The 26439-nt window shown below is 50.5% G+C and overlaps 1 protein-coding gene across 1 annotated transcript in view; it reads left to right on the forward strand.

The window, feature by feature from the left end:
- nfkb2 (nuclear factor of kappa light polypeptide gene enhancer in B-cells 2 (p49/p100)) overlaps nucleotides 1-26439 on the forward strand; it is a 59176-nt gene that overhangs the window by 4659 nt on the left and 28078 nt on the right. The window contains exons 3-5 of the mRNA XM_079248489.1: nucleotides 14795-14828; nucleotides 19850-19919; nucleotides 21422-21462. Coding sequence (XP_079104615.1) covers nucleotides 14795-14828; nucleotides 19850-19919; nucleotides 21422-21462 — 145 coding nt within the window. The remainder of the gene's footprint in view (nucleotides 1-14794; nucleotides 14829-19849; nucleotides 19920-21421; nucleotides 21463-26439) is intronic.

Raw genomic sequence — 26439 nt, forward strand, 5'->3', positions numbered from 1 at the left:
CAGTGTCCTGACCACACTACTGACCAGACTCCTGACCAGACTACTGACCAGAGTCCTGACCAGACTACTGACCAGTGTCCTGACCAGACTACTGACCAGAGTCCTGACCAGACTACTGACCAGTGTCCTGACCACACTACTGACCAGAGTCCTGACCAGACCACTGACCAGAGTCCTGACCACACTACTGACCAGTGTCCTGACCACACTACTGACCAGACTACTGACCAGACTACTGACCAGAGTACTGACCAGACTACTGACCAGACTACTGACCAGACCACTGACCAGACCACTGACCAGAGTCCTGACCACACTACTGACCAGAGTCCTGACCAGACCACTGACCAGACTACTGACCAGAGTACTGACCAGACTACTGACCAGACTACTGACCAGAGTCCTGACCAGACTACTGACCAGTGTCCTGACCAGACCACTGACCAGAGTCCTGACCAGACCACTGACCAGAGTCCTGACCACACTACTGACCAGACTCCTGACCAGACTACTGACCAGTGTCCTGACCACACTACTGACCAGACTCCTGACCAGACTACTGACCAGTGTCCTGACCACACTACTGACCAGAGTCCTGACCAGACTACTGACCAGTGTCCTGACCAGACCACTGACCAGAGTCCTGACCACACTACTGACCAGAGTCCTGACCAGACTACTGACCAGTGTCCTGACCAGACTACTGACCAGAGTCCTGACCACACTACTGACCAGAGTCCTGACCAGACTACTGACCAGTGTCCTGACCAGACTACTGACCAGTGTCCTGACCACACTACTGACCAGAGTCCTGACCAGACTACTGACCAGACCACTGACCAGACTACTGACCAGACCACTGACCAGAGTCCTGACCAGACTACTGACCAAAAACATGCTCCTCAGTGGACCGGGTCTGATCCGGGATCTGACAGGGGGGGCTGTCCCGCGAGCTGCTCTGCGATTGGCTGCTGCCCTGACAGGGGGCTGTCCCGCGATTCAAAGCGCTGCGATTGGCTGCTGCCCTGACAGGGGGCTGTCCCGCGATTCAAAGTGCTGCGATTGGCTGCTGCCCTGACAGGGGGCTGTCCCGCGATTCAAAGCGCTGCGATTGGCTGCTGCCCTGACAGGGGGGCTGTCCCGCGATTCAAAGCGCTGCGATTGGCTGCTGCCCTGACAGGGGGCTGTCCCGCGATTCAAAGCGCTGCGATTGGCTGCTGCCCTGACAGGGGGCCGTCCCGCGATTCAAAGCGCTGCGATTGGCTGCTGCCCTGACAGGGGGCCGTCCCGCGAGTCAAAGCGCTGCGAGGCGGTTTTTCTCTGAAGGAGGCCAGACAGAAAGTCAGTTCAGTGAAAAGCAGCCGAAGAGGAAGTAATAACCATCCCAGCTGGTCGCTGCGGGACGCCATCTTTTCACGCCGCTGCAGGTCTGTTCTCTTCTCTGGTTAATGAGCATGTGCAGAAAGGAGCAGGGTGCATTCAGACTGGCGTGGAGGAAACCAGCACGTTGCCGCGGTGACACGCCAAGAGAAAAAGTAAAACTGCTCCTCGGAGAAAAACGACTTTAAATGACGACAGATGGAATAAAAACATGTCATTTAAACTACAACAGGGATTGAATGAAGCTATTTTCCTGCCGCCACTCGTTGCTGTTTGACGGACGCCACGAGCACTCGGACGACTCGACTCACAAACATTTCTTCCTAAGATTTATCTTTTGATTCAGGTCACGTGATCACAGGTTCAGGTCACGCGTATGTCAGGTTCAGGTCACGCGTCAGTCAGGTTCAGGTCACGTGTCAGTCAGGTTCAGGTCACGCATCAGTCAGGTTCAGGTCACGTGTCAGGTTCAGGTCACGTGTCAGTCAGGTTCAGGTCACACATCAGTCAGGTTCAAGTCACGTGTCAGGTTCAGGTTACGCGTCAGTCAGGTTCAGGTCACGTGTCAGGTTCAGGTCACGTGTCAGTCAGGTTCAGGTCACACATCAGTCAGGTTCAAGTCACGTGTCAGGTTCAGGTTACGCGTCAGGTTCAGGTCACGTGTCAGGTTCAGGTCACGCGTCAGTCAGGTTCAGGTCACGTGTCAGGTTCAGGTCACGCGTCAGTCAGGTTCAGGTCACGCATCAGTCAGGTTCAGGTCAGGCGTCAGTCAGGTTCAGGTCACGTGTCAGGTTCAGGTCACGCGTCAGTCAGGTTCAGGTCACGCATCAGTCAGGTTCAGGTCACGTGTCAGGTTCAGGTTACGCGTCAGTCAGGTTCAGGTCACGCGTCAGTCAGGTTCAGGTCACGCGTCAGTCAGGTTCAGGTCACGTGTCAGTCAGGTTCATGTCACATGTCAGGTTCAGGTCACGCATCAGTCAGGTTCAGGTCACGTGTCAGGTTCAGGTCACGCATCAGTCAGGTTCAGGTCACGTGTCAGGTTCAGGTCACGTGTCAGGTTCAGGTCACGTGTCAGGTTCAGGTCACGCATCAGTCAGGTTCAGGTCACGCATCAGTCAGGTTCAGGTCACGTGTCAGGTTCAGGTCACGCGTCAGTCAGGTTCAGGTCACGCATCAGTCAGGTTCAGGTCACGTGTCAGGTTCAGGTCACGCGTCAGTCAGGTTCAGGTCATGTGTCAGTCAGTTTCAGGTCACGTATCAGTCAGTTTCAGGTCACGCGTCAGTCAGGTTCAGGTCACGTATCAGTCAGGTTCATGTCACATGTCAGGTTCAGGTCACGCATCAGTCAGGTTCAGGTCACGTGTCAGGTTCAGGTCACGCGTCAGTCAGGTTCAGGTGACGTGTCTTTCAGGTTCAGGTCACGCGTCAGGTTCAGGTTCAGGTCACGTGTCAGTTTCAGGTCACGCGTCAGTCAGTTTCAGGTCACGCGTCAGTCAGGTTCAGGTCATGTCAGTCAGGTTCAGGTCACGCGTCAGGTTCAGGTTCAGGTCACGTGTCAGTCAGTTTCAGGTCACGCGTCAGTCAGGTTCAGGTCACGCGTCAGTCAGGTTCAGGTCACGTGTCAGGTTCAGGTCACGCATCAGTCAGGTTCAGGTCACGCATCAGTCAGGTTCAGGTCACGTGTCAGGTTCAGGTCACGCGTCAGTCAGGTTCAGGTCACGCATCAGTCAGGTTCAGGTCACGTGTCAGGTTCAGGTCACGCGTCAGTCAGGTTCAGGTCATGTGTCAGTCAGTTTCAGGTCACGTATCAGTCAGTTTCAGGTCACGCGTCAGTCAGGTTCAGGTCACGTATCAGTCAGGTTCATGTCACATGTCAGGTTCAGGTCACGTATCAGTCAGGTTCAGGTCACGTGTCAGGTTCAGGTCATGTGTCAGTCAGGTTCATGTCACATGTCAGGTTCAGGTCACGCATCAGTCAGGTTCAGGTCACGTGTCAGGTTCAGGTCACGCGTCAGTCAGGTTCAGGTGACGTGTCTTTCAGGTTCAGGTCACGCGTCAGGTTCAGGTTCAGGTCACGTGTCAGTTTCAGGTCACGCGTCAGTCAGTTTCAGGTCACGCGTCAGTCAGGTTCAGGTCACGCGTCAGTCAGGTTCAGGTCAGGTGTCAGTTTCAGGTCACGCGTCAGTCAGGTTCAGGTCATGTCAGTCAGGTTCAGGTCACGCGTCAGGTTCAGGTTCAGGTCACGTGTCAGTCAGTTTCAGGTCACGCGTCAGTCAGGTTCAGGTCACGCGTCAGTCAGGTTCAGGTCAGGTGTCAGTTTCAGGTCACGCGTCAGTCAGGTTCAGGTCATGTCAGTCAGGTTCAGGTCACACGTCAGGTTCAGGTTCAGGTCACGTGTCAGTTTCAGGTCACGCGTCAGTCAGGTTCAGGTCACGTGTCAGGTACGGGTCACGTGTCAGTCAGGTTCAGGTCACGTGTCATGTTCAGGTTACGCGTCAGTCAGGTTCAGGTCACGTGTCAGTTTCAGGTCACGCGTCTGTCAGGTTCAGGTCATGTGTCAGTCAGGTTCAGGTCAGGCGTCAGTCAGGTTCAGTTCACGTGTCAGGTTCAGGTCACGTGTCAGTCAGGTTCAGGTCAGGTGTCAGTTTCAGGTCACGCGTCAGTCAGGTTCAGGTCATGTCAGTCAGGTTCAGGTCACGCGTCAGGTTCAGGTTCAGGTCACGTGTCAGTCAGTTTCAGGTCACGCGTCAGTCAGGTTCAGGTCACGCGTCAGTCAGGTTCAGGTCACGTGTCAGTTTCAGGTCACGCGTCAGTCAGGTTCAGGTCACGTGTCAGGTACGGGTCACGTGTCAGTCAGGTTCAGGTCACGTGTCATGTTCAGGTTACGCGTCAGTCAGGTTCAGGTCACGTGTCAGTTTCAGGTCACGCGTCTGTCAGGTTCAGGTCATGTGTCAGTCAGGTTCAGGTCAAGCGTCAGTCAGGTTCAGGTCACGTGTCAGGTTCAGGTCAAGCGTCAGTCAGGTTCAAGTCACACGTCAGGTTAAGGTCAGGTGTCAGTCAGGTTCAGGTCACGTGTCAGGTACGGGTCACGTGTCAGTCAGGTTCAGGTCACGTGTCATGTTCAGGTTATGCGTCAGTCAGGTTCAGGTCACGTGTCAGTTTCAGGTCACGCGTCTGTCAGGTTCAGGTCATGTGTCAGTCAGGTTCGGGTCAGGCGTCAGTCAGGTTCAGGTCACGTGTCAGTCAGGTACGGGTCACGTGTCAGTCAGGTTCAGGTCACGTGTCATGTTCAGGTTATGCGTCAGTCAGGTTCAGGTCACGTGTCATGTTCAGGTTATGCGTCAGTCAGGTTCAGGTCACGTGTCAGTTTCAGGTCACGCGTCTGTCAGGTTCAGGTCATGTGTCAGTCAGGTTCGGGTCAGGCGTCAGTCAGGTTCAGGTCATGTGTCAGTCAGGTACGGGTCACGTGTCAGTCAGGTTCAGGTCACGTGTCATGTTCAGGTTACGCGTCAGTCAGGTTCAGATCACCTGTCAGTTTCAGGTCACACATCTGTCAGGTTCAGGTCATGTGTCAGTCAGGTTCGGGTCAGGCGTCACGTTCAGGCTCAGGTCACGTGTCAGGTTCGGGTCACGTGTCAGTCAGGTTCAGGTCACGTGTCAGTCAGGTTCAGGTCACGTGTCAGGTTCAGGTCACGTGTCAGGTTCAGGTCACGTGTCAATCAGGTTCAGGTCACGTGTCAGTTTCAGGTCACGCGTCAGTCAGGTTCAGGTCATGTCAGTCAGGTTCAGGTCACGTGTCAGTCAAGTTCAGGTCACGTGTCCGTCAGGTTCAGGTCACGCGTCAGGTTCAGGTCACGTGTCTTTCAGGTTCAGGTCACGCGTCAGGTTCAGGTTCAGGTCACGTGTCAGGTTCAGGTTCAGGTCACGTGTCAGTTTCAGGTCACGCGTCAGTCAGGTTCAGGTCACGCGTCAGTCAGGTTCAGGTCAGGCGTCAGTCAGGTTCAGTTCACGTGTCAGGTTGAGGTCACGTGTCAGTCAGGTTTAGGTCAAGCGTCAGTCAGGTTCAGGTCACGTGTCAGGTTCAGGTCAGGCGTCAGTCAGGTTCAAGTCACACGTCAGGTTAAGGTCAGGTGTCAGTCAGGTTCAGGTCACGTGTCAGGTACGGGTCACGTGTCAGTCAGGTTCAGGTCACACGTCAGGTTAAGGTCAGGTGTCAGTCAGGTTCAGGTCACGTGTCAGGTACGGGTCACGTGTCAGTCAGGTTCAGGTCACGTGTCATGTTCAGGTTATGCGTCAGTCAGGTTCAGGTCACGTGTCAGTTTCAGGTCACGCGTCTGTCAGGTTCAGGTCATGTGTCAGTCAGGTTCGGGTCAGGCGTCAGTCAGGTTCAGGTCACGTGTCAGTCAGGTACGGGTCACGTGTCAGTCAGGTTCAGGTCACGTGTCATGTTCAGGTTATGCGTCAGTCAGGTTCAGGTCACGTGTCATGTTCAGGTTATGCGTCAGTCAGGTTCAGGTCACGTGTCAGTTTCAGGTCACGCGTCTGTCAGGTTCAGGTCATGTGTCAGTCAGGTTCGGGTCAGGCGTCAGTCAGGTTCAGGTCATGTGTCAGTCAGGTACGGGTCACGTGTCAGTCAGGTTCAGGTCACGTGTCATGTTCAGGTTACGCGTCAGTCAGGTTCAGATCACCTGTCAGTTTCAGGTCACACATCTGTCAGGTTCAGGTCATGTGTCAGTCAGGTTCGGGTCAGGCGTCACGTTCAGGCTCAGGTCACGTGTCAGGTTCGGGTCACGTGTCAGTCAAGTTCAGGTCACGTGTCAGTCAGGTTCAGGTCACGTGTCAGGTTCAGGTCACGTGTCAGGTTCAGGTCACGTGTCAATCAGGTTCAGGTCACGTGTCAGTTTCAGGTCACGCGTCAGTCAGGTTCAGGTCATGTCAGTCAGGTTCAGGTCACGTGTCAGTCAAGTTCAGGTCACGTGTCCGTCAGGTTCAGGTCACGCGTCAGGTTCAGGTCACGTGTCTTTCAGGTTCAGGTCACGCGTCAGGTTCAGGTTCAGGTCACGTGTCAGGTTCAGGTTCAGGTCACGTGTCAGTTTCAGGTCACGCGTCAGTCAGGTTCAGGTCACGCGTCAGTCAGGTTCAGGTCAGGCGTCAGTCAGGTTCAGTTCACGTGTCAGGTTGAGGTCACGTGTCAGTCAGGTTTAGGTCAAGCGTCAGTCAGGTTCAGGTCACGTGTCAGGTTCAGGTCAGGCGTCAGTCAGGTTCAAGTCACACGTCAGGTTAAGGTCAGGTGTCAGTCAGGTTCAGGTCACGTGTCAGGTACGGGTCACGTGTCAGTCAGGTTCAGGTCACACGTCAGGTTAAGGTCAGGTGTCAGTCAGGTTCAGGTCACGTGTCAGGTACGGGTCACGTGTCAGTCAGGTTCAGGTCACGTGTCATGTTCAGGTTATGCGTCAGTCAGGTTCAGGTCACGTGTCAGTTTCAGGTCACGCGTCTGTCAGGTTCAGGTCATGTGTCAGTCAGGTTCGGGTCAGGCGTCAGTCAGGTTCAGGTCACGTGTCAGTCAGGTACGGGTCACGTGTCAGTCAGGTTCAGGTCACGTGTCATGTTCAGGTTATGCGTCAGTCAGGTTCAGGTCACGTGTCATGTTCAGGTTATGCGTCAGTCAGGTTCAGGTCACGTGTCAGTTTCAGGTCACGCGTCTGTCAGGTTCAGGTCATGTGTCAGTCAGGTTCGGGTCAGGCGTCAGTCAGGTTCAGGTCATGTGTCAGTCAGGTACGGGTCACGTGTCAGTCAGGTTCAGGTCACGTGTCATGTTCAGGTTACGCGTCAGTCAGGTTCAGATCACCTGTCAGTTTCAGGTCACACATCTGTCAGGTTCAGGTCATGTGTCAGTCAGGTTCGGGTCAGGCGTCACGTTCAGGCTCAGGTCACGTGTCAGGTTCGGGTCACGTGTCAGTCAAGTTCAGGTCACGTGTCAGTCAGGTTCAGGTCACGTGTCAGGTTCAGGTCACGTGTCAGGTTCAGGTCACGTGTCAATCAGGTTCAGGTCACGTGTCAGTTTCAGGTCACGCGTCAGTCAGGTTCAGGTCATGTCAGTCAGGTTCAGGTCACGTGTCAGTCAAGTTCAGGTCACGTGTCCGTCAGGTTCAGGTCACGCGTCAGGTTCAGGTCACGTGTCTTTCAGGTTCAGGTCACGCGTCAGGTTCAGGTTCAGGTCACGTGTCAGGTTCAGGTTCAGGTCACGTGTCAGTTTCAGGTCACGCGTCAGTCAGGTTCAGGTCACGCGTCAGTCAGGTTCAGGTCAGGCGTCAGTCAGGTTCAGTTCACGTGTCAGGTTGAGGTCACGTGTCAGTCAGGTTTAGGTCAAGCGTCAGTCAGGTTCAGGTCACGTGTCAGGTTCAGGTCAGGCGTCAGTCAGGTTCAAGTCACACGTCAGGTTAAGGTCAGGTGTCAGTCAGGTTCAGGTCACGTGTCAGGTACGGGTCACGTGTCAGTCAGGTTCAGGTCACGTGTCATGTTCAGGTTATGCGTCAGTCAGGTTCAGGTCACGTGTCAGTTTCAGGTCACGCGTCTGTCAGGTTCAGGTCATGTGTCAGTCAGGTTCGGGTCAGGCGTCAGTCAGGTTCAGGTCACGTGTCAGTCAGGTTCATGTCACATGTCAGGTTGATGTCACGTGTCAGTCAGGTTCAGGTCACGCGTCAGGTTCAGGTTCAGGTCACGCGTCAGTCAGGTTCAAGTCACACGTCAGGTTCAGGTTCAGGTCACGTGTCATGTTCAGGTTACGCGTCAGTCAGGTTCAAGTCACACGTCAGTCAGGTTCAGGTTACATGTCAGTCAGGTTCAGGTTACGTGTCAGTCAGGTTCAGGTCACGCGTCAGTCAGGTTCAGGTCATGCGTCAGTCAGGTTCAGGTCACGCGTCAGTCAGGTTCAGGTCAGGCGTCAGGTTCAGGTCACGAGTCAGTCAGGTTCAGGTCACACGTCAGTCAGGTTCAGGTCAGGCGTCAGTTTCAGGTCACGCGTCTGTCAGGTTCAGGTCATGTGTCAGTCAGGTTCGGGTCAGGCGTCAGTCAGGTTCAGGTCACGTGTCAGTCAGGTTCAGGTCACGTGTCATGTTCAGGTTACGCGTCAGTCAGGTTCAGATCACCTGTCAGTTTCAGGTCACACATCTGTCAGGTTCAGGTCATGTGTCAGTCAGGTTCGGGTCAGGCGTCACGTTCAGGCTCAGGTCACGTGTCAGGTTCGGGTCACGTGTCAGTCAGGTTCAGGTCACGTGTCAGTCAGGTTCAGGTCACGTGTCAGGTTCAGGTCACGTGTCAGGTTCAGGTCACGTGTCAATCAGGTTCAGGTCACGTGTCAGTTTCAGGTCACGCGTCAGTCAGGTTCAGGTCATGTCAGTCAGGTTCAGGTCACATGTCAGGTTCGGGTCACGTGTCAGTCAGGTTCAGGTCACGTGTCAGTCAAGTTCAGGTCACGTGTCCGTCAGGTTCAGGTCACGCGTCAGGTTCAGGTCACGTGTCTTTCAGGTTCAGGTCACGCGTCAGGTTCAGGTTCAGGTCACGTGTCAGTTTCAGGTCACGCGTCAGTCAGGTTCAGGTCACGCGTCAGTCAGGTTCAGGTCAGGCGTCAGTCAGGTTCAGTTCACGTGTCAGGTTGAGGTCACGTGTCAGTCAGGTTTAGGTCAAGCGTCAGTCAGGTTCAGGTCACGTGTCAGGTTCAGGTCAGGCGTCAGTCAGGTTCAAGTCACACGTCAGGTTAAGGTCAGGTGTCAGTCAGGTTCAGGTCACGTGTCAGGTACGGGTCACGTGTCAGTCAGGTTCAGGTCACGTGTCATGTTCAGGTTATGCGTCAGGTTCAGGTCACGTGTCAGTTTCAGGTCACGCGTCTGTCAGGTTCAGGTCATGTGTCAGTCAGGTTCGGGTCAGGCGTCAGTCAGGTTCAGGTCACGTGTCAGTCAGGTTCATGTCACATGTCAGGTTGATGTCACGTGTCAGTCAGGTTCAGGTCACGCGTCAGGTTCAGGTTCAGGTCACGCGTCAGTCAGGTTCAAGTCACACGTCAGGTTCAGGTTCAGGTCACGTGTCATGTTCAGGTTACGCGTCAGTCAGGTTCAAGTCACACGTCAGTCAGGTTCAGGTTACATGTCAGTCAGGTTCAGGTTACGTGTCAGTCAGGTTCAGGTCACGCGTCAGTCAGGTTCAGGTCATGCGTCAGTCAGGTTCAGGTCACGCGTCAGTCAGGTTCAGGTCAGGCGTCAGGTTCAGGTCACGAGTCAGTCAGGTTCAGGTCACACGTCAGTCAGGTTCAGGTCAGGCGTCAGGTTCAGGTCAGGCGTCAGTCAGGTTCAGGTCACACGTCAGGTTCAGGTCACGTGTCAGTCAGGTTCAGGTCACATTTCAGGTTAAGGTCACGTGTCAGTCAGGTTCAGGTCACGTGTCAGTCAGGTTCAGGTCACGCGTCAGTCAGGTTCAGGTCACATGAAGTCAGGTTCAGGTGTGAATCGCAAGTTGTTCTGGAATATGAATCGCAAGTTGTTCTGGAATGGGAATGGGAAGATGTTCTGGAATAGGAATCGGAAGTTATTCTGGAATGTGAATTGGAAGTTGTTCTGGAATGTGAATTGCAAGTTGTTCTGGAATATGAATCGGAAGATGTTCTGGAACATGAATCGGAAGATGTTCTGGAATGGGATTCGGAGGTTATTCTGTAATGTGAATCGCAAGTTGTTCTGGAATGGGAATCGGAAGATGTGCTGGAAAGGGAATCGGAAGTTATTCTGGAATGTGAATCGCAAGTTGTTCTGGAATGGGAATCGGAAGATGTTCTGGAATGGGAATCGCAAGTTGTTCTGGAATGGGAATCGGAAGATGTGCTGGAAAGGGAATCGGAAGTTATTCTGGAATGTGAATCGCAAGTTGTTCTGGAATGGGAATCGGAAGATGTTCTGGAATGGGAATCGGAAGTTATTTTGGAATGTGAATTGGAAGTTGTTCTGAATTTGAATTGGAAGTTAATCTGGAATGTGAATAGGAAGTTTTTCTGGAATGTGAATCGCAAGTTGTTCTGGAACATGAATCGGAAGATGTTCTGGAATGGGAATCGGAAGATGTTCTTGAATGGGAATCGGAAGTTATTCTGGAATGTGAATTGCAAGTTGTTCTGGAATGGGAATCGGACGATGTTCTGGAATGGGAATCGGAAGTTATTCTGGAATGTCAATTGGAAGTTTTTCTGGAATGTGAATAGGAAGTTGTTCTGGAATGGGTATCGGAAGATGTTCTGGAATGGGTTTCGGAAGATGTTCTGGAATGTGAATCACAAGGTGTTCTGGAATGGGAATCGGAAGATGTTCTGGTATGGGAATCGGAAGTTATTTTGGAGTCTGAATTAGAAGTTGTTCTGAATTTGAATTTGAAGTTAATCTGGAATGTGAATTGGAAGATGTTCTGGAACGTGAATTGCAAGTTGTCCTGGAATGTGAATCGCAAATTGTTCTGGAATGGGAATCGGAAGATGTTCTTGAATGGGAATCGGAAGATGTTCTTGAATGGGAATCGGAAGATATTCTGGAATGTGAATCGCAAGTTGTTCTGGAATGTGAATTGGAAGGGTTACGTGTCAGGTTCAGGTCACGTGTCAGTCAGGTTCAGGTCACGTGTCAGTCAGGTTCAGGTTACGTGTCAGGTTCAGGTCAACCGTCATGTTCAGGTCACGCGTCAGGTTCAGGTCACGAGTCAGGTTCAGGTCATGAGTCAGGTTCAGGTCAGGCGTCAGTCAGGTTCAGGTCAGGTCGAGTCAGGTCAGGCGTCAGTCAGGTTCAGGTCAGTCAGGTTCAGGTCAGGCGTCAGTCAGGTTCAGGTCAGGTCGAGTCAGGTCAGGCGTCAGTCAGGTTCAGGTCAGTCAGGTTCAGGTCAGGCGTCAGTCATGTTCAAGTCATGAGTCAGGTTCAGGTCATGAGTCAGGTTCAGGTCACGTGTCAGTCAGGTTCAGCTCAGGTGTCAGTCACGTTCAGGTCACGTGTCAGTCACGTTCAGGTCACGTGTCAGTCAGGTTCAGCTCAGGTGTCAGTCACGTTCAGGTCACGTGTCAGTCACGTTCAGGTCACGTGTCGGTGTGTCCTGGTGTAGTTGCTGTGTTTGTCAGATTCCTTCAGTCGCCGTTGGCAAAACGAGTTCAGTAAATAACAAAATTGATTCTTGTTGCCATGACATTGTACCTTCTTTCTCTTCTCCTTCTGAACCAACAGTTAAACTGAACCAACAGTTAAACTGGACCAACAGTTAAACTGGACCAACAGTTAAACTGGACCAACAGTTAAACTGGACCAACAGTTAAACTGGACCAACAGTTAAACTGGACCAACAGTTAAACTGAACCAACAGTTAAACTGGACCAACAGTTAAACTGGACCAACAGTTAAACTGGACCAACAGTTAAACTGAACCAACAGTTAAACTGAACCATTAGTTAAATTGCTGCTGCTCTTCATGTTGAGGATGATGAAGTTTTCCCTGAAGTTGAGATTTCTGATCACCTGAGTGCACATGCTCGCTCCATCACTTTATTCATCAATTCATTTTGCAGGAAGGATCCGGTTCCATATGGTCTCTTTGATCGGTTCTGTTCGATCCTCCTTGATCTGGTTCCGTATGGTCTCTTTGATCTGGTTACGTTCAGTCTCTTTTAACCAGTTCAGTTCGATCCTTTTTGATCGGATTCCGTTTGTTTTACTTTTTATATTTGGTTCCGTTCGGTCTCTTTGATCTGGTTCCGTTCAGTCTCTTTTGAGATGGTTCCGTCCGGTCCTGTTTGATCGGGTTCTGTTTTTTTTTACTTTTTAAATTTGGTTCCGTTCGGTCTCTTTGATCTGGTTCTATTTGGTCTCTTTGATCCGGTTCAGTTCGGTCTCTTTTAACCAGTTCAGTTCGATCCTTTTTGGATCGGATTCCGTTTGTTTTACTTTTTATATTTGGTTCCGTTCGGTCTCTTTGATCTGGTTCCGTTCGGTCTCTTTTGAGATGGTTCCGTCCGGTCCTGTTTGATCGGGTTCTGTTTTTTTTTACTTTTTAAATTTGGTTCCGTTTGGTCTCTTTGATCTGGTTCTATTTGGTGTCTTTGATCTGGTTCTGTTTGGTGTCTTTGATCAGGTTCCGTTCGATCCTCCTTGATCTGGTTCCGTATGGTCTCTTTGATCTGGTTCTGTTCAATCTTATTTGATCTGGTTCTGTATGGTCTCTTTGACCTGGTTCCATTCGGTCCTGTTTGATCGGGTTCTGTTTGTTTTATTTTAAAATTTAGTTCAGTTCGGTCTCTTGGATCCGGTTCAGTTCGATCCTTTTTGATCGGATTCCATTTGTTTTACTTTTTATATTTGGTTCCGTTCGGTCTCTTTGATCTGGTTCCGTTCAGTCTCTTTTGAGATGGTTCCGTCCGGTCCTGTTTGATCGGGTTCTGTTTTTTTTTACTTTTTAAATTTGGTTCAGTTCGGTCTCTTTGATCTGGTTCTATTTGGTCTCTTTGATCCGGTTCAGTTCGGTCTCTTTTAACCAGTTCAGTTCGATCCTTTTTGGATCGGATTCCGTTTGTTTTACTTTTTATATTTGGTTCCGTTCGGTCTCTTTGATCTGGTTCCGTTCAGTCTCTTTTGAGATGGTTCCGTCCGGTCCTGTTTGATCGGGTTCTGTTTTTTTTTACTTTTTAAATTTGGTTCCGTTCGGTCTCTTTGATCTGGTTCCGTTCAGTCTCTTTTGAGATGGTTCCGTCCGGTCCTGTTTGATCGGGTTCTGTTTTTTTTTACTTTTTAAATTTGGTTCCGTTCGGTCTCTTTGATCTGGTTCTATTTGGTCTCTTTGATCCGGTTCAGTTCGGTCTCTTTTAACCAGTTCAGTTCGATCCTTTTTGGATCGGATTCCGTTTGTTTTACTTTTTATATTTGGTTCCGTTCGGTCTCTTTGATCTGGTTCCGTTCGGTCTCTTTTGAGATGGTTCCGTCCGGTCCTGTTTGATTGGGTTCTGTTTTTTTTTACTTTTTAAATTTGGTTCCGTTTGGTCTCTTTGATCTGGTTCTATTTGGTGTCTTTGATCTGGTTCTGTTTGGTGTCTTTGATCAGGTTCCGTTCGATCCTCCTTGATCTGGTTCCGTATGGTCTCTTTGATCCGGTTCTGTTCAATCTTATTTGATCTGGTTCTGTATGGTCTCTTTGACCTGGTTCCATTCGGTCCTGTTTGATCGGGTTCTGTTTGTTTTATTTTAAAATTTAGTTCAGTTCGGTCTCTTGGATCCGGTTCAGTTCGGTCTCTTTGATCTGGTTACGTTCGGTCTCTTTGATCTGGTTCCGTTCGGTCTCTTTTAACCAGTTCAGTTCGATCCTTTTTGATCGGATTCCGTTTGTTTTACTTTTCATATTTGGTTCCGTTCGGTCTCTTTGATCTGGTTCCGTTCAGTCTCTTTTGAGATGGTTCCGTTCGGTCCTGTTTGATCAGGTTCTGTTTTTTTTACTTTTTAAATTTGGTTCCGTTTGGTCTCTTTGATCTGGTTCTATTTGGTGTCTTTGATCTGGTTCTGTTCGGTCTCTTTGATCTGGTTCAGTGCGGTCCTGTTTGATCGGGTTCTATTTGTTTTATTAAAACCTGGTTCCATTCGGTCTCTTTGATCCGGTTCAGTTCGGTCCTGTTAGATCGGGTTCTGTTTGTTTTATTAAAACCTGGTTCCATTTGGTCTCTTTGATCTGGTTCGGTTCGCTTCTGTTCCAGTTTTCTGCTCATGTCATCCAAGTCCAGATGGACATCTTTCTGTCTTTGACAAACTCTGTTTTTAACAACTTTTTAAATGAAACATTTATTTTTCTTCAGATTCTTATTTGTTAATCCTGAATTGAGGATAAATTCCTCAATTCAGGATTGTGTTTTCATCTTCGACTGAACTAATTCTACTCTGTGTGTTTCTATTGTAGCTGCGAAGATGTTTTGTCTTTAGATTTGAGTTAATTTTTTACTTTTTCTTTTTTTCTATGTTGTGCTTTCTATTTGATTGAGAATAATTCAGTAATTTAAACTCCGACTGTTTGTTGTGATAGCAGCATGAGATGACGACATGCCCAGAAGCTCCGCCCCCTCAGTGCTGCTCTGGGATTCTGGGGGTTTTCCTCAGCTCGGCCACTTCCAGGAAGTGACTGAAAACAGGCTGAAAGGCTGCAGAAAGGGGAGGAGGGTAAACCCACAGTGACAAATACAGAGAAAGAGAGAGATAGCTTACTGTGTGTGTGATCCTCTTTTGTCCGTCATCTGAAAGTGAAACTGCTGCAATTTGTTTGTTTACTAAGATGTTCAGCTGACAAATGAGCAGATTTAAAACAACTCAGTTGGAGTTTTTTTTGTCTGTGAGTTAAAGTCATTGTGATCTGTGTGTTTCAGCAGGATGACAGAAACTCAGTTGAACTACGATGACGTGAGTCCTTTTTTCTTTATATTCTCACGTTACTCAGACTAGCTGTGTTTTTATTCGTCTAATCACCTGATCATGTCACTGAAACTAATCTTTAAAACTTCTCGAGTTTTTCTTCGGATTTCTGATTACACGATGCATTTGGGTGTGTATATGTGCTGCAGAGCCGAACCAACATTTCTTCCTAACTTTATAAAGCTGCTAAACGTTCAGCTCAATGTTCTTGATCTCTGCAGCACAATAAAAACATTGCATAACAAACAATTATTAGATTTTCAATTTCCATCAGTCTTTGTGATCATTCGTGATAATAACAGTTAGATTAAATGACTGAATGTTTCTTCCCTGCTGTGTTTACTCTGCACAGCGACTCAGTTTACTCTGCACAGTGACTCGGTTTACTCTGCACAGCGACTCGGTTTACTCTCCACAGCGACTCGGTTTACTCTCCACAGCGACTCGGTTTACTCTGCGGAGCGACTCGGTTTACTCTGCGGAGCGACTCGGTTTACTCTGCGGAGCGACTCGGTTTACTCTGCGGAGCGACTCGGTTTACTCTCCGGAGCGACTTGGTTTACTCTGCGGAGCGACTTGGTTTACTCTGCAGAGCGACTCGGTTTACTCTGCGGAGCAACTTGGTTTACTCTGCGGAGCAACTTGGTTTACTCTGCGGAGTGACTCGGTTTACTCTGCGGAGCGACTCGGTTTACTCTGCGGAGCGACTCAGTTTACTCTGCGGAGCGACTCGGTTTACTCTGCGGAGCAACTCGGTTTACTCTCCACAGCGACTCGGTTTACTCTGCGGAGCGACTCGGTTTACTCTGCGGAGCGACTCGGTTTACTCTGCGGAGCGACTTGGTTTACTCTGCAGAGCGACTCGGTTTACTCTGCGGAGTGACTCGGTTTACTCTGCGGAGCGACTCGGTTTACTCTGCGGAGTGACTCGGTTTACTCTGCGGAGCGACTCGGTTTACTCTGCGGAGTGACTCGGTTTACTCTCCACAGCGACTCGGTTTACTCTGCGGAGCGACTCGGTTTACTCTGCGGAGCGACTTGGTTTACTCTGCAGAGCGACTCGGTTTACTCTGCGGAGTGACTCGGTTTACTCTGCGGAGCGACTCGGTTTACTCTGCAGAGCGACTCGGTTTACTCTGCGGAGTGACTCGGTTTACTCTCCACAGCGACTCGGTTTACTCTGCGGAGCGACTCGGTTTACTCTGCGGAGCGACTTGGTTTACTCTGCAGAGCGACTCGGTTTACTCTGCGGAGTGACTCGGTTTACTCTGCGGAGCGACTCGGTTTACTCTGCGGAGCGACTCAGTTTACTCTGCGGAGCGACTCGGTTTACTCTGCGGAGCAACTCGGTTTACTCTCCACAGCGACTCGGTTTACTCTGCGGAGCGACTCGGTTTACTCTGCGGAGCGACTTGGTTTAGTCTGCGGAGCGACTTGGTTTACTCCACAGCGACTCGGTTTACTCTCCACAGCGACTCGGTTTACTCTGTGGAGCGACTTGGTTTACTCTGTGGAGCGACTCGGTTTACTCTGCGGAGCGACTCGGTTTACTCTGCGGAGCGACTCGGTTTACTCTGTGGAGCGACTTGGTTTACTCTGCGGAGCGACTTGGTTTACTCTCCACAGCGACTCGGTTTACTCTGCGGAGCGACTCGGTTTACTCTCCACAGCGACTTGGTTTACTCTGCAGAGCGACTCGGTTTACTCTGCGGAGTACTTGGTTTACTCTGCAGAGCGACTCGGTTTACTCTGCGGAGCGACTCGGTTTACTCTGCGGAGCGACTTGGTTTACTCTCCACAGCGACTCGGTTTACTCTGCGGAGCGACTTGGTTTACTCTCCACAGCGACTCGGTTTACTCTGCGGAGCGACTTGGTTTACTCTGCGGAGCGACTCGGTTTACTCTGCGGAGCGACTTGGTTTACTCTCCACAGCGACTTGGTTTACTCTGCGGAGCGACTCGGTTTACTCTGCGGAGCGACACGGTTTACTCTGCGGAGCGACTTGGTTTACTCTCCACAGCGACTCGGTTTACTCTGCGGAGCGACTCGGTTTACTCTCCACAGCGACTCGGTTTACTCTCCACAGCGACTCGGTTTACTCTGCGGAGCGACTCAGTTTACTCTGCGGAGCAACTCGGTTTACTCTCCACAGCGACTCGGTTTACTCTGCACAGCGACTCGGTTTACTCTCCACAGCGACTCGGTTTACTCTGCGGAGCGACTCGGTTTACTCTCCACAGCGACTCGGTTTACTCTCCACAGCGACTCGGTTTACTCTCCACAGCGACTCGGTTTACTCTGCGGAGCGACTCGGTTTACTCTCCACAGCGACTCGGTTTACTCTGCACAGCGACTCGGTTTACTCTCCACAGCGACTCGGTTTACTCTGCGGAGCGACTCGGTTTACTCTCCACAGCGACTCGGTTTACTCTGCGGAGCGACTCGGTTTACTCTCCACAGCGACTCGGTTTACTCTGCGGAGCGACTCGGTTTACTCTGCGGAGCGACTCGGTTTACTCTGCGGAGCGACTCGGTTTACTCTCCACAGCGACTCGGTTTACTCTCCACAGCGACTCGGTTTACTCTGCGGAGCGACTCGGTTTACTCTCCACAGCGACTCGGTTTACTCTCCACAGCGACTCGGTTTACTCTGCACAGCGACTCGGTTTACTCTCCACAGCGACTCGGTTTACTCTGCGGAGCGACTCGGTTTACTCTGCGGAGCGACTCGGTTTACTCTGCGGAGCGACTCAGTTTACTCTGCGGAGCGACTCGGTTTACTCTGCGGAGCGACTCGGTTTACTCTGCGGAGCGACTCGGTTTACTCTCCACAGCGACTCGGTTTACTCTCCACAGCGACTCGGTTTACTCTGCGGAGCGACTCAGTTTACTCTGCGGAGCGACTCGGTTTACTCTCCACAGCGACTCGGTTTACTCTCCACAGCGACTCGGTTTACTCTCCACAGCGACTCGGTTTACTCTGCGGAGCGACTTGGTTTACTCTCCACAGCGACTCGGTTTACTCTGCGGAGCGACTTGGTTTACTCTCCACAGCGACTCGGTTTACTCTGCGGAGCGACTTGGTTTACTCTCCACAGCGACTCGGTTTACTCTGCGGAGCGACTTGGTTTACTCTCCACAGCGACTCGGTTTACTCTGCGGAGCGACTCGGTTTACTCTGCGGAGCGACTCGGTTTACTCTGCGGAGCGACTTGGTTTACTCTCCACAGCGACTCGGTTTACTCTCCACAGCGACTCGGTTTACTCTGCGGAGCGACTCGGTTTACTCTGCGGAGCGACTCGGTTTACTCTGCGGAGCGACTTGGTTTACTCTCCACAGCGACTCGGTTTACTCTGCGGAGCGACTCGGTTTACTCTCCACAGCGACTCGGTTTACTCTCCACAGCGACTCGGTTTACTCTGCGGAGCGACTCGGTTTACTCTGCGGAGCGACTCGGTTTACTCTCCACAGCGACTCGGTTTACTCTGCGGAGCGACTCGGTTTACTCTCCACAGCGACTCGGTTTACTCTCCACAGCGACTCGGTTTACTCTGCGGAGCGACTCGGTTTACTCTGCGGAGCGACTCGGTTTACTCTGCGGAGCGACTCGGTTTGCTCTCCACAGCGACTCGGTTTACTCTGCGGAGCGACTCGGTTTACTCTGCGGAGCGACTCGGTTTACTCTGCGGAGCGACTCGGTTTACTCTCCACAGCGACTCGGTTTACTCTGCGGAGCGACTTGGTTTACTCTCCACAGCGACTCGGTTTACTCTGCGGAGCGACTCGGTTTACTCTGCGGAGCGACTCGGTTTACTCTGCGGAGCGACTTGGTTTACTCTCCACAGCGACTCGGTTTACTCTCCACAGCGACTCGGTTTACTCTGCGGAGCGACTCGGTTTACTCTGCGGAGCGACTCGGTTTACTCTGCGGAGCGACTTGGTTTACTCTCCACAGCGACTCGGTTTACTCTGCGGAGCGACTCGGTTTACTCTCCACAGCGACTCGGTTTACTCTCCACAGCGACTCGGTTTACTCTGCGGAGCGACTTGGTTTACTCTCCACAGCGACTCGGTTTACTCTGCGGAGCGACTCGGTTTACTCTGCGGAGCGACTCGGTTTACTCTGCGGAGCGACTCGGTTTGCTCTCCACAGCGACTCGGTTTACTCTGCGGAGCGACTCGGTTTACTCTCCACAGCGACTCGGTTTACTCTGCGGAGCGACTCGGTTTACTCTGCGGAGCGACTTGGTTTACTCTCCACAGCGACTCGGTTTACTCTGCGGAGCGACTCGGTTTACTCTGCGGAGCGACTCGGTTTGCTCTCCACAGCGACTCGGTTTACTCTGCGGAGCGACTCGGTTTACTCTCCACAGCGACTCGGTTTACTCTGCGGAGCGACTCGGTTTACTCTGCGGAGCGACTTGGTTTACTCTCCACAGCGACTCGGTTTACTCTGCGGAGCGACTCGGTTTACTCTGCGGAGCGACTCGGTTTACTCTGCGGAGCGACTCGGTTTGCTCTCCACAGCGACTCGGTTTACTCTGCGGAGCGACTCGGTTTACTCTCCACAGCGACTCGGTTTACTCTGCGGAGCGACTTGGCTCACACCAGTTCACCAGCAGAAAGAGAGCAGCTATCTAGACGTTAAGGAGCCTTAAACCCGACAGATTCCCACCTGAAAAGGATCCCATGTCATTAGCAGGTGTTACGAACCGCAACACGTCGTCAGACGGGAAGAGCGGCTGTAAGACGCGGGTTTGTTTCTAACTGCAGCCTGTCAGGTCTCGTGACCTAACGGACAAGTCTCGCTGTCACACCACGTTGAAATGAAGCTAGTCAGAACCCTCATGTTCCCGCTGTACTTCTGAAACCAGGCTGCTCACCTGGTTCAGCAGGTCGTATTGGTTTGGGACCCTCAGTAAAACTGAAGAGAAGATCTCTGGTCTCCAAATATGTTGATGTTTGAAGTGAGAAGGTTATCGATCGATTGATCTGTTTGTTCCGCAGCTGGATTCGTCCATCTTTGAATTCATTCCTCCGGTGGAGATAAAGATGGAGCAGTACTTACCTGAAACAGGTGAGTGCTCACACAGCTGTTGATGGGGGAGTTTGCTGCCTGTCAGGATGGTGTCGGTCTGTAAATCCACCAGTAGAAGGTTCTGGACTTCCATCAGAACCTCCAGTCCGGCTACAGCCGCAGAATGTGGGTCCTGTTTGCACCAGACTCTTCCTTCTGCCAGCTGAGCTGAACGTCCACTCGGACCTCCTTCTACAGGACACCCGTTTCCTAACTGGTGTCTTCATATGTGAAACAAATCAGATCCACGAACACGGATTCATTTTGCAAGTCTGTTTGTTTCCTGACGCGCTGATTCAGTTATGATTCTTGCATGTTGTGGCAGGAACATAGAAGCTACATGTGTTGCCCAGGAGGCCGTCCTCCTACAGTGTCAAGGCAGCAAGGCTGATGTCCTCATCGACTCTGAAGGCAGTGTTTAGAAATGTTTTGGGTTTTATGGACATGAGGACAGACGAGAGCTGCACATGGAAGCTGCTTGAACAGTAAAACTACAAACAGCAGCTGCTGTTAGCTGCCACGAAGAGTAGCTATTGCAAACACATTTTCCAGGAAACTCGACGGAAAGACGATATGGAAAATCTGTTCGAGTCTTGGCTGTATATATGGTTCCACATAAATAAATAGTAGTGTTTGGTTACTTAGACACTAAACGCAGTGTAAACTAGTAAAAAGGAGCCATGGCAAGAGAAAAAACCCTCACTTTGGAAAAAAGAGGCATGAAAATCCTAATAATCATTTCATAACTGCAGTGTGAGTTGTTAAAACTCCCCTGCAGACAGAACCTTAAAGCGTTTTTTGTAATGAAAACATGCTGACATCTACATTGGTCTACAGGACTTCTGCAACTCAAAAAGCAACCTGACTTTTCAGGCTGGTCATCAACAGTTCTGTCACTGGGGAGCCCCCCATCACACATTGGGCTTTTCTAAAATCTCTGAATGGAATCTGGGAGTCAGGTCTGAGACATTTCTGACTCTTACTGGGAACCAGTTTTCCTGTAAGCGATGGTGTCCACCAACTGGTTACCAGAAACCTTGTCTGTCCTGATTACACTGGAGCAGCTCCGGAGAACCTGGAACTGGTTTTTCCAATACAACCTAATTTTGCCTTTCGACCACTTTCATGCAACTGCCAGAAAACGGTGCCACCCCACCCCCCTCCCTGTGCTGAAACCATGGCTGTTTTCTCGATTCCAGATGCATCCTTTCCTCTGACCAAACCAAAGTCCAGCTGCTTTCGCATCATCTGATCAGTGGCGTCACCCTCACATCCCAATAAAAACTGCAGGTGATAGAAAACCTAAACATATTCACCTCAGCTCGTCTCTGAGGACATGGCTTTCCTTTTCCCTGGCTCTGAACAGTCAGAGCCTCGGGACCCCTTTCTCTCCAAGGACCCCAGGCCTGAAACCACATGGAAAAGTCCTGCAGATGCTGAAATAATGAAAGTTGGAGAAATTCAGAAAATATTTGTGACGGTTAATGTTGTTTGCGTTTCAGCTCACGGCCCTCACATCCAGATCATTGAAGAGCCCAAACAGGTAAGGTGAACTTTTTACTGCTCTTCTTCTTCATTATGTTGTCATAAATCAGCTTCATAAGTCACCAGATAAACTCTCACCTGAAATGTTTATAACTGAAATGAAATGTTGGTCCTCATCTTTATTGACAGTTTAACCTTATATTTCCCCATGTCCCAAACGTTCCTGTGTCCCCATGTCCCGAACGTTCCTCAGTCTCCCCATGTCCCAAACGTTCCTCAGTCTCCCCATGTCCCAAACGTTCCTGTGTCCCCATGTCCCGAACGTTCCTCAGTCTCCCCATGTCCCAAACGTTCCTCAGTCTCCCCATGTCCCAAACGTTCCTCAGTCTCCCCATGTCCCAAACGTTCCTGTGTCCCCATGTCCCGAACGTTCCTCAGTCTCCCCATGTCCCAAACGTTCCTGTGTCCCCATGTCCCGAACGTTCCTCAGTCTCCCCATGTCCCAAACGTTCCTGTGTCCCCATATCCCGAACGTTCCTCAGTCTCCCCATGTCCCAAACGTTCCTGTGTCCCCATGTCCCGAACGTTCCTCAGTCTCCCCATGTCCCAAACGTTCCTGTGTCCCCATGTCCCGAACGTTCCTCAGTCTCCCCATGTCCCAAACGTTCCTGTGTCCCCATGTCCCGAACGTTCCTCAGTCTCCCCATGTCCCAAACGTTCCTGTGTCCCCATGTCCCAAATGTTCCTCAGTCTCCCCATGTCCCAAACGTTCCTGTGTCCCCATGTCCCAAATGTTCCTCAGTCTCCCCATGTCCCAAACGTTCCTCAGTCTCCCCATGTCCCAAACGTTCCTCAGTCTCCCCATGTCCCAAACGTTCCTGTGTCCCCATGTCCCGAACGTTCCTCAGTCTCCCCATGTCCCAAACGTTCCTGTGTCCCCATGTCCCGAACGTTCCTCAGTCTCCCCATGTCCCAAACGTTCCTGTGTCCCCATGTCCCAAATGTTCCTCAGTCTCCCCATGTCCCAAACGTTCCTGTGTCCCCATGTCCCAAGCGTTCCTCAGTGTCCCCATGTCCCAAACGTTCCTGTGTCCCCATGTCCCAAACGTTCCTCAGTCTCTCCATGTCCCAAACGTTCCTTTGTCCTCAGTCTCCCCATGTCCCAAACGTTCCTCAGTCTCCCCATGTCCCAAACGTTCCTGTGTCCCCATGTCCCAAACGTTTCTCAGTCTCCCCATGTCCCAAACGTTCCTGTGTCCCCATGTCCCAAACGTTCCTCAGTCTCCCCATGTCCCAAACGTTCCTGTGTCCCCATGTCCCAAACGTTCCTCAGTCTCCCCATGTCCCAAACGTTCCTCAGTCTCCCAATGTCCCAAACGTTCCTGTGTCCCCATGTCCCAAGCGTTCCTCAGTCTCCCCATGTCCCAAACGTTCCTCAGTCTCCCCATGTCCCAAACGTTCCTCAGTCTCCCCATGTCCCAAACGTTCCTCAGTCTCCCCATGTCCCAAACGTTCCTGTGTCCCCATGTCCCGAACGTTCCTCAGTCTCCCCATGTCCCAAACGTTCCTGTGTCCCCATGTCCCGAACGTTCCTCAGTCTCCCCATGTCCCAAACGTTCCTGTGTCCCCATGTCCCAAATGTTCCTCAGTCTCCCCATGTCCCAAACGTTCCTCAGTCTCCCCATGTCCCAAACGTTCCTGTGTCCCCATGTCCCGAACGTTCCTCAGTCTCCCCATGTCCCAAACGTTCCTGTGTCCCCATGTCCCGAACGTTCCTCAGTCTCCCCATGTCCCAAACGTTCCTGTGTCCCCATGTCCCAAATGTTCCTCAGTCTCCCCATGTCCCAAACGTTCCTGTGTCCCCATGTCCCAAGCGTTCCTCAGTGTCCCCATGTCCCAAACGTTCCTGTGTCCCCATGTCCCAAACGTTCCTCAGTCTCCCCATGTCCCAAACGTTTGGGACAGTCTCCCCATGTCCCAAGCGTTCCTCAGTCTCCCCATGTCCCAAACGTTCCTGTGTCCCCATGTCCCAAACGTTCCTCAGTCTCTCCATGTCCCAAACGTTCCTCAGTCTCCCCATGTCCCAAACGTTCCTCAGTCTCCCCATGTCCCAAACGTTCCTTTGTCCTCAGTCTCCCCATGTCCCAAACGTTCCTCAGTCTCCCCATGTCCCAAACGTTCCTGTGTCCCCATGTCCCAAACGTTTCTCAGTCTCCCCATGTCCCAAACGTTCCTGTGTCCCCATGTCCCAAACGTTCCTCAGTCTCCCCATGTCCCAAACGTTCCTGTGTCCCCATGTCCCAAACGTTCCTCAGTCTCCCCATGTCCCAAACGTTCCTCAGTCTCCCAATGTCCCAAACGTTCCTGTGTCCCCATGTCCCAAGCGTTCCTCAGTCTCCCCATGTCCCAAACGTTCTTCAGTCTCCCAATGTCCCAGAGGTTCCTCAGTCTCCCTATGTCCTAAACGTTCCCCAATCCTAAATGTTCCTTAGTCTCCCAATGTCCTAAACATTCCTCAGTCTCCCCATGTGCCAAACGTTCTTCAGTCTCCCAATGTCCCAAACGTTCCTCAGTCTCCCCATGTCCTAAATGTTCCTCAGTCTCCCCATGTCCCAAACGTTCCTCAGTCTCCCCATCTCCTAAACGTTCCTCAGTCTCCCCATGTCCTAAACGTTCCTCAGTCTCCCCATGTCCTAAACGTTCCTCAGTCTCCCCATGTCCTAAACGTTCCTCAGTCTCCCCATGTCCTAAACGTTCCTCAGTCTCCCCATGTCCCAAACGTTCCTCAGTCTCCCCATGTCCTAAACGTTCCTCAGTCTCCCCATGTCCTAAACGTTCCTCAGTCTCCCCATGTCCCAAACGTTCCTCAGTCTCCCCATGTCCTAAATGTTCCTCAGTCTCCCCATGTCCCAAACGTTCCTCAGTCTCCCCATCTCCTAAACGTTCCTCAGTCTCCCCATGTCCTAAACGTTCCTCAGTCTCCCCATGTCCTAAACGTTCCTCAGTCTCCCCATGTCCCAAACGTTCCTCAGTCTCCCCCTGTCCCAAACATTCCTCAGGTTCCCCCTGTCCCAAATGTTCCTCAGTCTCCCCATGTCCCAAATATTCATTAATCTTCCAATCTCCTAAATGTTCCTCAGTCTCCCCATGTCCCAAATATTCCTTGATCTTCCATGTCCCAAATATTCCTTAATCTTCCCATGTCCCAAATATTCCTTAATCTTCCCATGTCCCAAATGTTTCCTAATCTCCCAGTGTACCAAAGGTTCCTCAATCTCCCGATTTTCCAAATATTCCTTAATCTCCCCATGTCCCGAACATTTGCTAGTCTCCTAATTTTAACAACAAACAAAATGTGTTGAAGACTTATAATAACCTTACTTACTTGTGGATTCAGGTTACACAAGATTTAAGGACCTCTTCAGTGCCAATTTTTCTCCTTTATTGTTGCGCATTGAGGAAGATCTTGGTCGGTGGACAGAGCTTTGCCTCTTTGGTTGCCAGAATCAATTGTATTAATATGAATATCCTTCCGCTCTTCTATCTATTTCAGTGTATCCCTATCTTTCTTCCACATTAATTTTTTGTCAAATTAGATTATTTTTATTATTATATGATATTATTTGTGAGTTTCTTTGGAATGGAAAGGTCCCCCGTATACGTGCACAATTTTTACACTGATCCAAAGCACTTTGGGGGAATAGCGCTGCCGAATTTCAGATATTATTATTGGGCCTCTAATATTAGACTTTTTAAGTACTGGCTTCAGTCAGTTGGCCCATCCCCACCAACTTGGCTTGCTATTAGGCCAACTCCGTAAAACCTGTGTCTTTGTTGGCCCTGTCGCATTCGCCGCTACAGTCTTAAACCAAACTTTATACATCCAACAGACTGGTTAATACATCCCTGAAAATATGTGCCTTCTCTCACAGACAATATGTTTTTGTCATGGAGTAAAATGGGGATCTCAACCTTTCAACATCTGTTCATTAATAATGTATTTGCCTCTTTCCAGCAAATCTCTGCTAAATTTGGTCTTCCGCGTCACCAATTCTTTAGATACCTGCAAACTTTGTTCAGGCTACATACCCCACCTTTCCCTGTTTTCCTGGGGACTCTTCTCTAGATGACTTTTCAGAGCCAATTCACAGTTTGAAAGGGGCTATTTCTGTCATCTATAATCAAATCACTCTACTTCGGCCACAACCCATGGACTCAATCAGGTCACTTTGGGAAGAGGGCATAGGACAAACTATTTTAGAGGATGTCTGGACTCGAATTTTGTCACAAGTTCATAAATCATCTCTTTGTGCCGGACATAGCTTAATTCAATGTAAACTTGTGCACCGTGCCTATTATACCAAAGCTTGCCTGGCTAAGTTTTACGCCAATACTTCCTCCGCTTGTGATAGATGCCAACATTACCCAGCCAACTTGATGCACAGTTTGGCTTCGCCCTCAACTCTTTAATTACCGGTCAAAAGTCTTTGCCATTATATCAGATGTTTTTGGTAGGAATGTCGACCCTAACCCCTTGACTGCCCTGTTTGGAGTCGCACCTCCTCAGCCTGTCTTATCTCCTTTGCAAAAATCCTCACTAGCTTTTATGAATCTTCTTGCACGAAGGGTCATTGTAACGAAATGGAAATCCCTTCAGCCTCCTTCATATGTGCACTGGCTTTGAGATGTTTTACATTTTATTAGCTTGAGAAAATCTGTTTTACTTTTGATTTTCTGAACTGTGGGACCCTCTCTTAAGAGTCCTTAGAAAGACCAATTTTCCTGGCATTCCAGGCTAACGAGTTCTTTATATGTTCCTGGGATCTGGTTCACTGCTCTGGTATGAATGAACCTGACATTTTGGCACTTCCCCTGACACCTGTCGTCCCCCCCCCCCCCCCCCCCCCCCCCCAACGCTTGTACGCTTGGTATTTCTTAACGCTGTATGACATTCAAGTTTTGCTTGATTAGCTGCTGTCAGTGTTACATTACAATGACAGTTGTTACTGTATGTCTTTGTTGTTTCTGTATTTTT

Source organism: Telmatherina bonti, assembly GCF_933228915.1.
Source record: "Telmatherina bonti genome assembly, chromosome: 11".
In the NCBI taxonomy this organism is placed as follows: Eukaryota; Metazoa; Chordata; class Actinopteri; order Atheriniformes; family Telmatherinidae; genus Telmatherina; species Telmatherina bonti.